Genomic DNA, 13,182 nt, shown 5'->3' with positions numbered 1-13,182 from the left:
AGGCAGACCTGCACCTTCACACCAGCCCTGCAGCTTGCAGTGTGACCCTGTATAACTCAGTCATTGAGTCTGGGATTTCAATTCCTCTTTGGAAAATTAGGGAAGAAGCCTCCCTACACCAGGTGAGAGCTGGGTTCCCCCGGGACATGGGCCCAGCCTCTGGGCTGCCTACACTGCCTTTGCCAGCACCCTCTCACACTACTGCCTGGCACCTCTGCCTCCCCGGAGCTCATGGGGAACAAAGGCCAGACCAAGGCAAATCAAGCCTTACTTGGCAGTTTCCAAGAGTTTGACGGCCTCTTCGTTTCTGCCTTGCTCCATAAACAGCAGGGCCAGCTCCAGCAGGGCATTTGGAATCAAGTAGTGGTCATATTTAATCCTCTTTTCACTGTAGGACAGAAGAAAACACGGCTTACAGGCTCTGCTCTTGAGACATCCTTTGGGCACGTCCATCAGACTCCTCCTGAGCGTCTCCCAAATGGGAGGATCCAACTCGTGGTCTCGTGGGGTTTTCTGACCTGAATTCCAACTTGGAAGGTTCCCACTATTTAGCCCTAGAAAGACTTAAGAACCACAGCAAAGCCTTCCAGTCCTCTGTACCTGGGGCCCCGAGTCCCTGACAACCTATGGTTCACATCATGTCCTAGGCCCACCTCCACCTCAGTCCCCAACCCCACACCCCCCACCGCTGCCCTTTATTTCATCTGCAACCCTTTCCCTCTAGGACTTCACCTAATCAGGGAAGGACTGACCGCTGTCACCCAACCTCAGGTGTCTTTCCTGTGTCCAGGCATTAGCACATGCTCTACCTACTCCACTTAAAACTCCTCTTTCCTTGCTTTCTCTGCCTGATAAACTTGCCAACTGAAGTGGCGTTACTGGAAAGCCTTTCCTGGCGTCTAGCATTAAGTTTAGGTCCCTCCTCCTGGCACCTGCTGGCCTCTCTGCTTTCCTCTGGCACAGCCCTCACCATACCAGATTAAGTTACCTATAGCTGTCTGTCTAATATCTGTACTCCCCAAGGATAGAGATTCTCAGTTACAAACTCCAGGGGGCACCATTCACAGGAAACACTGCAGACAGGCTCCTGTCGCTGGGCATTCTGGTGGCCCTGGAGGACAAGGTCTGAATGATCTGGGCCTAGAAGGGTCCTGGCACAAAACAGAAGCTAGTACCTGTGAAGTGAGTAGGAGCAAGCCAGAGTCAGGCACTGTGCATGTGTGCATATGGAAAGAGAAACCCAGAAAATGCCACCCTGGAGCCCCGGGCCCAGCAGTAGGCCATCTGAAGCGACAGCAGCCACAGAGGCACTTACTTGGCAGAGATGCTCCTGAAATTCTCCTCAGCCTCCTGGACACGGCCCAGATATTTCAGACACAGGCCTTTCAGCAGCTTCACCAAGCACTCGTCATCCACTGAATACTCATTCTCTGAGAATAGGGGAGTGAAGGAAGACAGCTTTGTTCATTTTCTCAACACTCATGGAGCCCCTACTCTGCTGGGCCCTGGGGACACAGAGATGGCTCACACATGGCCCCTGTCCGCAGGGAGCGCACATCTGGGGAGGAAAGACAGATACTGAGACGATGACAATGCAGTGAAATCAGGATTGACTGAAGGAAGCTCGGGGCCTGTGGAAGCCCAGCAGAGGCCCTGATGCTCCCTGGGGGACAAGGGACAGCTTCTTGGAGGTCACTGAAACTCAGCCTAGAAAGGCAGAGGACAGTTACCAGGGCGAGAAGTGAGGAAGGACATTTTGGGTAGAGGGAACCTTCAGCTGTAAAGACCTGTGGTCAGACCCAGCCTGGCCAGTTCAAGGGCCTGGGGTAGTCACCTGGGCCCTTTTCCAGCATCTCTTCAGCCTTGATGATAATCTCAAGGATCCCATCTGTGAGTTCCGGCTGCTTCCCAATCACAGCGTAGCCATTCCAAATGTACATCATTTCCTAGGGGCAGGGGAGCAAATCAGTCCTAGGTTTCCTCCCCAGTGGGGCCTCAAGCTTCTCCATCTATAAAATGTGTAGCTCAGATGAGGATCACTAAAGGCCCTTCTAGCTCTAATCTTCCATGGTAAGTCTCAGCCCAGCTTTTGAAGCTGTAGGCTTGAGGGAGTGATGGGGATTCTTATCTCTTACTTACTATTGAGACCTCTCCTTACCCCTGTGAGAATTTAAGATGGACCCGTATTCTCACTCTTCTCATATAGTTTTCAATTACGTTTCTGTTCCTGGATCCCTAGGGCACTAGTCTGCACTCTCCCCATCTCTCTGTCCAAATTCCCCATCCTTTGAGAACAAGGTCATGCCCCCCACTCTAGGGAGTTGTCTTCCTTGCTCCAGCTAACAGCTTCCTGTCCCGGAGGAATCATAGTTGACGTAAGCTCTTCAGGGGCTTAAGACCAAGTTACCTTCTCTCCTACTTCACTAAGGCAGTGGGCCTGAGTTTTCATCTATGAAACATATGATTTCTTTCTTTGCCTTAACTGCCAGGAAGCTCAGAATACTAAATTTTCATTCTAGTTTAACTCTGTTAGCCGAGATTAGCATTTCCTAAACTATCAAACCAAGCAATGGACATGACAGTGATTTGTATACATAAAGTTCTAGAAAGACTTTTTATAGTTTTTTTATGTTCTAGGGAGGGACTTTAAGTTTTGACAAGTACTTATTAAATCATTACATGGTCTAAAAGAGTTCTGTGGCTAAATAACAGGGAAAAACTGCATCTTCAAGCTTCTTCTCAGAGACCTACCATGCAGATGAGCATATAAAGGCTCCAAGAAGGTCTACAGTATGTAAACTTTGTTCAGGCCAGTCTTTCCCAAATGTATTTAATCACAGAAATAATCTTACGCATACATAGTATCTTGCAGGTTACAGTTTTGGAAATTCTCCCCTAAATATCTGGTTAGCTGCTTTCCCTGCCCCTCCTTACAACATATGCCCCCATTTGATGACAGCTTTATTGTATATTTTGAATTGTAAAATAGTTCAAAATTTATTTAAAGATATTCAGGATATAAGCTCAAAATAAATTCTACATAAATACTAAACTTGTTAATTTCTGCAGTGTTTAATAAATTTTTATCAGCAGACTTTCATGCCTGCTCTATGCAATGGGCAAGGTAGATATTTACATTAAGGGAAAGGGGACCTTATATGCAAGGTCACACAATTAGTGAACAGCAGAGCCAGGTCTCTGAAGCAGCACCCTTCCTATCTTTCTGGCTGCCTTATTATTTGAATAACAAGGACTCTTAACAAACTAGAACTTGCTCTGATGCCTGCTCAGATCATGCATGGAATTAGCATCATAACTGTGATTCAGAATATGGGCTCTGGAACCAGACTGCCTGGGTTCAGATTCTAACTCATCAGCTATGGGACTTGGACAAGTTATTTCATCTTTCTACTTATATCTTATCTATATTTTAGCTTCCTACTTATCTATTAGGCCTTTTTATCCCCTTCTGTAAAATGGAGACACCACCAGAACCTAAGAGCGTTCTTGTGAAGATCAGATGAGGCAATAGGCAATGGGTGTAACCAGCATTGAACACAGCATGTGCCCAGTAGCAATGTCAGCAATTACTGTTATTTCAAAGTTGACTGTAACATGGGTCCCAGCCTCAGAAAAGCTCGGGGCAGTGATGGGGGAACAGTATAAACAATAATTAAAATCATGTGACAAGACAGAAACAGACAGGATGGCAACACAAACAGCTCAGAGATGCCTATCTAGGAGAGCTGCGCTCTCTGTTTTCAGGCATCTGCAGCCTGCTCACCTGTCTGCCCAACCCCATCCCTAGTAGACCAGTGCTTTCTCAGAGGTTGAGGTAGGCTCAAACTCATGTGTCCCTCACCCAGGGCCAGGTGATTTGTAAAATCATCTCCAGGCTCTGGGGTCATGAAGGTCTCTGTCCTGCATCCACACCCTCCAGGGTCACTGGCTATATCCCTGACCCTCAGCTAATCCCCACAATCCCAAATGAGTTCAGGACCAGACAAGACCCTCCTACCCACCAGAGCAGGGACGGGTAATGAGATAGGTTTAGGGGAGAGGTAGCGTCTGGACTTCCGGATGGCAAACTTCTCTGTGGGTAGAGATTTCCCAGCAATCTTGAGTTTCAGGCCTGGCACAGCTCTGTGGAAGAGATGAGGGTGGAGAGAGGGCAAGAAAATGCTAGAACTGAGAGTCCCCAACCTGCCCAGCCTCTGCTTGACCCCTCTCTGGGCCTCATCATCTATATGATGAGAGTGTTGGATTCATAGCCTGCGGCTACAGCCTAATTTCATAGGCCCTATCGCAAGATCTGACCACTTCCTATGGCTAGGCAGGCTCCTCTGCACCAGTAGCTAGAGGTGAGAATGTACATCACCACCACCACCGCCCCTCAGGCCTGCTATGCCTTCCAGTTGTCCCTCTCTACTCCCAGCCCCCATTTCCTGAGGCCCAGCAGAAGTCTGACCCTAGTTTCACAGAGGAGATTAAAACTCTTAAAGGGAAGGACCTGCCCAAGACCACACAGCACAAACCTTCCATTAAGTCTGGCCATGTGAGTTGTAGCCCCTTCAGCTGTTTCCAAGGGTAGAGTAAAATGTGGTATGCAGCTGAGCAAGACTACATCTGGGGCCCCATCCTCCCAGCTCTGCCTTGCCCTGAATTTCTGCCACGATCATGGGGGTATGGCTGTGACCTGAGCCGTCCAGGCCCAGGAAACAGCTAGAGCTAGTTGTGAGGTCCCCAACAAACACCTCTGCCACGTATTCACTGTGGAACCTCTCTGGGCCTGCTTTCTCATCCCTGAAATGGAGACAATGATATGGAAAGGAAAAGTTGTTATCCCCAAACATGCGTCTTTGGCATAAGGGTTATTTTGGGCTGATTATTTTTAAGAAAACAGCAAACACACAAAATGCTCTGAAAATCTAGTAGAATTTAACCTTCTTGTAAGAGACATTTACAAGGAAAATGTCCATTTGTAAGGATGTCTTTCTCTGGACCAGGAAGAGGAGGAAAACTAAATCTCCAGAAACTTATCAATGAAGAAGGTGGAGACTAAAATCTGTATAACAACCATATACCTTCTCTTTTACCTGAAAACCTCCCACAACTGGCTCCCCATCCAACTACATCTTCTTTTTTGCTTTAGCTGGAGATGACATTTAAGGTAACAGCTTGGGCCATTTCAGAGAGTCAACTCAGTTTTCCTGGGTCCCTCCCATACAGAAGTTATTAAATTTTTGTTTGCTTTTCCATTAATCTTATTATGAGGGTCTCAGCCAAGAATCTAGAAGGATGGAGGAAAAATACCTCTTATTTCCCCACAGATTCTTACCGTCACAGATCTTCTAGAAGAGTTACAAAGATAAAGAAACTAAGTCACTCAGTAAATGACAGCACCCTGTGACTGCGACAGCCCAGGAAGCAATGGTTTCCTCATTTCCATATCTGCAAGATGGGGCCAACCCTCACCATGACTGGGGAAAGCCCGAGGCTCCCGCCTCAGGCCTGCCATGGCTGAGTCCTGCTCCAGGCCCTTCGCAGAAGGCAAACACAGCAGTGCAGGTAAGAATAAAAAGAGCCACCATGTACTGGCTCCAGGCCCTACCGCAGACTCTTTAAATCTATTCTCTATTTGATTTGCAAAACAACCCTGCAAAACCGAGTTTGTTATTCCCATTTTACAGATGCTGAAACGGTCCCAGATGATACAGATAACAAATGGCAGAGGCCAGATTTAATCCTGCTTACGTGATTCCAACTCTGCTTTTCTGAGTGTTTCAGGTTAACTCGGCAGAAGGAACCTCTCTGGACCTGTGTCCACATCTGTGCTACACTCTGGATGAGAGAGGCACAGTGGGAACGACGTTGACAAAACCACTTTTGTTGAAGAAAACCTCTGAACAGATTCAAAGGGCTCTAACAGCAGCCGCAAGAGGAGGTGGGGGTGGGGGGAGGATCGGGGAGGGCTGGGGGTTCCGGGCCCTGGGGATGACAACCCCCCATCTCCCTCTGCTCAGGGTGGCTGTGGGCAGAGCCTGGCTGAGACCTACAATGGAATGCAATGGCCGCACCCACCTAAACAACTCCACTTCGTCATCTCCGAACGGTTTGTAGTCCTCCTTCCCAAACATGCTGAGGTAGGCGGCCTTCATGTAGATATAGGTGGCCTGTGTGAGGCAGAGCAGCAGTCAGGTGTAAGCAACCTGCCCTCCAAATCACAGTCCTGAACTGGCACCAACACCTCGCTGGAACCTCACTATTATCCCCAACCCCCAGGGGAGAAACTGGGTCAGGAAGCTGAAGCAACTTGAGGACGTGACCTAGGAGTTAAATCCGTGATGGGCCATGTCTAAGCACCTGACCTCTCCACTTTGAAGCCACTGGGCAGACGCAAGCAACTACTGGTGTGCCGGGCAGAGCTGAGGACAGGATGGAGATACAAAGACGGGGCGGCAGGGGCTTCAGGGAAGATGCAAAGGGAAGCAGCCACTTCACACTGGGCCCTTGAAGGCCAACAGGAAGATTCACGGAAACAGAAAAAGGACCTTCTGGGCAAAAGGAACATCCTGATCAAAGGGAGGGCAGAGACTTTTGTAAGTGGGGTACAAATGGGTGGGTAGCATAGAGCATGGAATACACGAGAAGCGTAAGGCCAGGAGGGGCAGGGACCCAGGTTGTGGCTCATGTTAGGGTCCCTTGGTGAGACTGCTTGCTGTACCAGGCACTTTACATATATCCCAAAGACAAAGCCAGAAAGGAATCTGTACCCTACCTCTGCTTCCTGAGGCCGCAGGGCTGCTAGGGGCAGAGCTGGGAGGGACCCCAGGTGTGTGTGGCTTCAAGGGATCCACTGACAAGAAAGGGGTGATTTGCAGAGCCCCAACCTCACCCCCATCTCAGAGATGTATCCCTGAAAGCCGCTCCCCTTTGCCCGAAGTTCAATGCCAGAGGAGCCTGGCTCTGTGCTGCCCTCCAGTGGTCGAATCTTGAACCACAGCTCGGCCCCCTGGGGCTGCTACCCAGCAAAGTATAGCAGATAGAGGAGGGAAGAGAACCGGACATCCTGGAGTCGAGTCCTAGGAGAAGGTGGAAAGCAACCTCCACCTGGGAGCCCCACCCATGCTGAAACCCAGGGCTGCTCCCAGTTCCAGTTTGCCCTCGGCACCTCAGCCTGCCTTTCACAACGGGGGGAAAACCTGGGCTTTGCCGGGTGTGCTAAGAAGATGCTCCCCTCAGTGAAATCTGTTCCCCATCCCCGCTTTAACCTCTTGGTGTCACCTGTGCCTTCTCCCTCCGCCTGGCCCCAGTACTGAGCCACCAAGCCCTCAGCACTTTACTTCCCACAGAGCTCTTGAATCCCACTGGCCTGGCCCTATCACGCCACACTGTCTCCCCGCTCCAGGCCTTGCCCTAGTCCATGTGGTCTCCTCACTGATGTCCTGCTCCCACTCCTGCCCCCCACCAGCCATTCTCCACACCACTGCCGTGCAGACATTTTAGAATGAGGTCACAGCAGTCCCTCTTTGACTCATGATACCCCATCACACTTAGGGAGAAGGCCCACATTCCGTGTCATGGCCTGCGAGGCCCGATGCAGCCTCCCTCAATTTCCCCTCCAGCTTCGCCACTGGTGCCCCCTCGCTCTAGCCACAATGGCTTCTGGGCTGTTTCCAGAATATACCAACTCATGGCTTCAGCTTCCTTCTACACCTGTCCTAACATCTACCAGGCCTGGAACATTCTTCACAGAGATGTCAGCCTGGCTTGCTCCTTCACTCCATTCTGGTGTCTTCTCAGGCAGGCCCCTCCTGACCACACTGTTCACATCCTGCACCCGCACCTTGCCCAGTTTTTCTTCTTTGCACTTAAGCAGAACCTGACGTTATCTCACACTGCACATCATCTATGTTTCTTGTCTCTCTCCCCACTAGAACATGAGCCTCGAGGTCTTTCCTTTGTTCAGTTGTAGATGACCTGCCCTAGAATAGGACTGGCATGTGAGCGTGCCCAGCGACTGCAGGACAGATGTCTAAAAGCACAAATACAAGCCACAAGCAACAAGGGCTCCCCCACTGTCAGGCTAAAGCCCAAACAGCCACTCAGGGCCCTGGAGACCGGCTTCTCTGGCTCTTCCTCTGGGCCACTCTTCCCCATCACTCCCTAAACTCACCTCAGGCCCCTGCTTGTGCTGTCCCTCTGCCTGGGATCCCACTGTCCCTTCATTGCCAGGCTCATCTGTGGGCTTCCTGTCAGAGCTTCTTCCCCAACCCTGCCCCCAACCTGGACTGAGTCAACAGGAATTAGGATGGATGCAGTGACCTAGCATGGTGAGAGCCACGGGCACCCAAGTTACTAAGGGATGTTATGGGGCCATGCTGATGGAGAGCCACAGCCACCCTGCCTGAGGGGGAGTCCTGTCTCCCAGAGTTACCTGTTTGCCTATTGATTCCACGTATTTATTCTGCTGGATTATTCTACTAGCTTCTGTGCAGGCAGACAGTCCTTGTCCCCAAGAAGCTTCTAGTGTGTGGCTTAGAGGGGGAAGATCCCTCCACAGCCCCCCTGCACTTCCATCCACAAGCCCTTCACCTAGTTAAACAGGGCCTCCTGGCAGCCCCCTGGCTCCCCAGCCTGTGCCCTGCAGTTCTCCTGGCCTGGCGTGTACTTCTGCCACCCTAACTCCTCGTCCTTCGAGACTCTCAGTTCAGACATCTTTTCCAGAAGCCTTCCTTGTCCTCTTGGCTGGGCTGGTCAGGGCTGCCTCTGAGCCCCCCTCGACCACCCCCCCCCCATTCAGCACTGAGCACACAGTTGTCACCGCCTGGTTTCTGGCTGCAAGCACTAGGGGCGAGGCCCACAGGGCAAGCTGGCCTCGCACGGGCAGACTGAGCAGAGGCCCACAGGGGTGAGCCAGCCTAGCACGGGCAGACTGAGCAGAGGCCCACAGGGTGAGCCAGCCTAGCATGGGCAGACTGAGCAGAGGCCCACAGGGTGAGCCGGCCTAGCACGGGCAGACTGGGCAGAGGCCCACAGGGTGAGCCGGCCTAGCACGGGCAGACTGGGCAGAGGCCCACAGGGTGAGCCGGCCTAGCACGGGCAGACTGGGCAGAGGCCCACAGGGGTGAGCCAGCCTAGCACGGGCAGACTGAGCAGAGGCCCACAGGGTGAGCCAGACTAGCACGGGCAGACTGAGCAGAGGCCCACAGGGTGAGCCAGCCTAGCACGGGCAGACTGAGCAGAGGCCCACAGGGTGAGCCAGACTAGCACGGGCAGACTGAGCAGAGGCCCACAGGGTGAGCCAGACTAGCACGGGCAGACTGAGCAGAGGGGCTGGCATGCAGGGCAGTGGCCACGGGCCAACTCCCTAGAGCTAGAAGCTGGTGGACTTCAGTAGCCAAGCGCTGGAAATTAGGGATGAATGAGGCCCGAGAACTCGAGGTGCTACAACCTCTACCTACTTTCACAGGAAACCCTTTTGAGAAAAGCATTGCAGAGAGAGGGGGGCTGACCACCCCAAAGCCACAGAGCTGAAGGTTGAGCCAACTCACAGCCAGACTTGCTGACACGTGGAGGCCTGGCCCTCCCTCTGTTCCTCACAGAAGCTGTGTGGCCACCTCAGGTCTCTTCTTCCCTGGTAGAAGGCCCAGCTGCCTGCCCCACTTCACAAGAAGGCTTCTGCTGCTGCTAAGAAGGCTTCTAGATCACTTTAATTTAAAAAGGTTCCCGGTGGCTTTGTTGGGAGGGGGAGGGATGAGGGATGAATGCTGGCCCACAGGCGCTGGGCCTGAGGAAGTGCCTTCAACAGCAAGGTGGCCTTGGGGCAAGCTGGGCCTACTCAGGGGAACTGAGGAGCAAGGGAAAAGCAGAGGCCTTGGAGCCACACAAAACTGCCTTCAGACCCTGTGTGTGTCACCAACTGCTGTGTGGCCCAGGGAAGTCTCTCACCCTCTCTTAGCCTCAGTGTCTCTCATGTGCCTGATGGAGATAATATCTACCTCGCTGGGTGTAATGTGGAGGAAAGGACAAGCGCTGGGCACACAGTCAGAGCTCAGTGAAAGCCCACTCCTCCTCCCAGCCCTGCCTGCCCTGAGCCAGTGAAAGTGAAAGTCACTCTGTTGTGCCCGACTCTGTGACTCAATGGACTGTAGTCCACAAAGCTCCTCTGTCCGTGGAATTCTCCAGGCAAGAATACTGGAGTGAGTTGGCATTCCCTTCTCTAGGGGATCTTCCCAACCCAGGAATCAAATCCAGGTCTCCTGCACCTCCTGCACCTCCAGGCAGATTCTTTACCATCTGAGCCACCAGGGAAGCCAGCCCTGAGCCAGAGAGTCCCTTTCAGCCTGGGCCCTAGGCAGGGTGACTGAGTAGGGACTTCCATGCAGAGGTGGGGGAAAGATGAGAAAATCAGGGTCACTGAGACATACGTGTTATGGATTTCACAATAGCGGATGCTCTCTGATGATCTAAATGATTCTAAGACTTTTAGTTCAGAATTCTGTGCTATCGTTACTCTATGATGATAATGGCTCGTACTTATTTCACCACTTACCATGATAATACTTTGACCACTTGATATGAAAACTAACCCACTGGAAAAGACCCTGATGCTGGGAAAGATTGAAGGCAGGAGACAGGGATGACAGAGGATGAGATGGTTGGATGGCATCACCAACTCGATGGACATGAGTTTGAGCAAGCTACCAGGAGTTGGTAGTGATGAACAGGGAAGCCTGGCGTGCTGTAATCCATGGGGTTGCAAAGAGTCAGACACAATTGAGCGACTGAACTGAACTGAACCATGATAAACATTTATGCTGAGCATCTGTTTTGTTTCGCCTCCATGGCATCTCCTTAATGCTCATTCCCAACAACACTTTTTCTGGGGCATCAACTCATTTTTCTTTGGGGGAATCACCCCTCTTCTACTTCTAATCCATGAGGGGTCTTCCTACCCCTGTTTCCAGGCACTGGCCTGTGATCTATGCAGACCAATGAGGCCCTGTCATGGGACTTTGGTTGAAACCAAATGGGAGAGATGATATAGGAGCAGGCAGCCCATAGCGACCCTGCTGGCACATCGAGAGAAACTGTCTGTACAATGAAGAAGTCACAGAGAAGAGCATAGTCCCAGCCAGAAAAAATAAGCCCAAATGACTTAGAATTCCTGGAGTCAGCCCAACCTGAAATCAGATGTTTCTGGAATTTTCAGTTATATGAACCAATAAGCCTTTGTGTTTACACCTGCATAGTCAGGTAACATGTCCACTAGAATAAAATTGAAAATATCCAGTGTCCCAGTTGCAGCAGGCACATTTCAAGAGCTTGGCGTGCACATGTGACTGGGGGCTCCCACACTGGACAGCACAGAACATTTTCACTGTAACAGAAAGTTCTGTTGGGCAACACTCACGCAGACCATGTGAGTGACACTTCTGTCCCTTGTGGCTAAAAATCTCGACACCTTGTAGTTCTAAAGGTCACCTGTTTCCCCTGGTCTTTAGTTCCTTCCAACCCTGAGGTCTAGTAGAATTTGTGGTCTTACTTAAATTATAGCTGAGATGTCTGTGTTCAGTTAGGGGTCTGGGGGCTCATGGCCAATGGCTGGTCTTCTGGTCTCCCTGTTCCCCCAACACGTGGTGTCAGCCCACCTTGGACCAGGAGTTCTCCTTGCTGAGCAGGTCTGCGTAGAAGTAGGCCATCTTCCACTGGGCCTTGTAGGTGAAGCACCACATCAGCTCCCAGTAGCACATGTGGTGGAACTGCTTCCAGTGCTGCTGGGCCTCACAGCACTCCTCGAACCGCCGGATGGCCTGTGGGTACCCACCACTGAGCCTCTGCCAGTATCCCCCAGCCCCAGCCGTCTGCCCCAATGCCCCGCCACACCCTCCATCCCTGCCCAACTCCACAGCAGCCCCAGCCCCATGCCAGCCTCAGGAGCGGGGTGAGCAGCAGCATTAGGGAGATAGCAGGTGTGGCCTCCAGTCCCGGTTCTATTCCTCAAAGTCTTACATGACCTTGGGCCCAGTTACCAACCCTCCTAGGGACTCTAGTCTTTTGGCACAAAGGGAAAGGGTGCGGGACAGAGCTATAACAGAGGCATAATAGGCAGTGGGAAATGTTAAAGTGATATAATGATGTCTCTGCCTCAGAGCAAACTCCAAAGGTTCCGGCAACTTCCACAAAGTGACCTGGACCCAGGGAGTCTGTCCTTCGGCCTGAGGAACCACAGCCAGGACCAGCAGGAAGCACCAGAACTCCAAGAGTCACGGAGTCTGTCCTGGGCCTTGGCTTAGTGCTGGGGATTCTGCCAGGGTGGTAAGCCTCCCCTCTCTCACCCTTTCCATGGCTCCCTCCCACCTCGGAGCCCAGATCCTTAGTCAGGCCATCCAGGCGCCTGCTTCGCCCCTGGCAGCAGGCTCCAGCCTGTCACCCTGCCCTGGACAGTGGACCCTCTCGCCTCTCTGCCTTACTCAAGGGCGCTGTATCCCTCCTTCTCCCTGCCGATCCCACTCACCAGCACTGCCGCCTCCTCCCTCGCCCTCCCAGACTCTCGCATCATTGGCAGTGCCTCTCCTGGGCCTGCTCCCTTCGTGGGTCTTCTCTCAGGCCCTCCTCCCGGTCCGCCTGTCCCCTGTCTGTGTGTCTGCTGTCCTGGGAGACCTGAGGGGCCTCCAGCGCTGGCTCAGACTCCTGTTACTTACCGCATCAACATTGCCTTTAATGACTTCAATCCGCCCCGCAAAGAACAGGAAGATGGCGCCCTACAATGACACGCATCTGGGTTTGTGGGGGTCCACAGGGCACATGTGGGCTGCAGGTGTCTGCCAGAAGGTGAGGCTCACCTTAGGGTATCGCTTCAGGTAGGGTCTCAAGAGCTTCTCTGCCTCCTCGATGTTGACGTTCCCGGTGCCTGAAGGGGGTGGGGGGGCAACAGGACTCGTCACCATCCTCCCTGGTGGTCCTCCCAGCAACCTGCCAGGGGCTTCTCAGGGCCTCCATTTCTGCTCTGTGAAATGCGGATAACTCTTCTGTCTCCAGGGTGATGTGGAGACTGAATAAGATGCTAGGGCCAACAGCATCCTCATGCCCTCTACAAGGTGGGCAGGACCCATCCCCATTTCACAGATGAGAATGTCGAGTCTGGAACCCAGTCACACTGTAAAGAAGTGAGTGTCC

The 13,182-nt window shown here is 52.1% G+C and overlaps 1 protein-coding gene across 2 annotated transcripts in view; it reads right to left on the bottom strand.

Moving 5' to 3' along the window:
- Positions 1-13,182, bottom strand: part of TTC39A (tetratricopeptide repeat domain 39A) — a 49,737-nt gene that overhangs the window by 705 nt on the left and 35,850 nt on the right. For both annotated transcript variants that reach the window (XM_055585939.1, XM_055585940.1), the window contains exons 10-17: positions 12,849-12,916; positions 12,708-12,767; positions 11,655-11,816; positions 6,082-6,173; positions 4,023-4,143; positions 1,835-1,946; positions 1,316-1,430; positions 272-388 (exon numbers count right to left, since the gene is read on the bottom strand). In XM_055585939.1, the coding sequence (XP_055441914.1) occupies positions 272-388; positions 1,316-1,430; positions 1,835-1,946; positions 4,023-4,143; positions 6,082-6,173; positions 11,655-11,816; positions 12,708-12,767; positions 12,849-12,916 (847 nt within the window). The remainder of the gene's footprint in view (positions 1-271; positions 389-1,315; positions 1,431-1,834; positions 1,947-4,022; positions 4,144-6,081; positions 6,174-11,654; positions 11,817-12,707; positions 12,768-12,848; positions 12,917-13,182) is intronic.

This window comes from Bubalus kerabau, chromosome 6, assembly GCF_029407905.1.
Source record: "Bubalus kerabau isolate K-KA32 ecotype Philippines breed swamp buffalo chromosome 6, PCC_UOA_SB_1v2, whole genome shotgun sequence".
NCBI lineage: Eukaryota > Metazoa > Chordata > Mammalia > Artiodactyla > Bovidae > Bubalus > Bubalus kerabau.
Note: the sequence above shows the minus strand (reverse complement) of the source record. Positions and strands in the feature narration are given on the sequence as shown.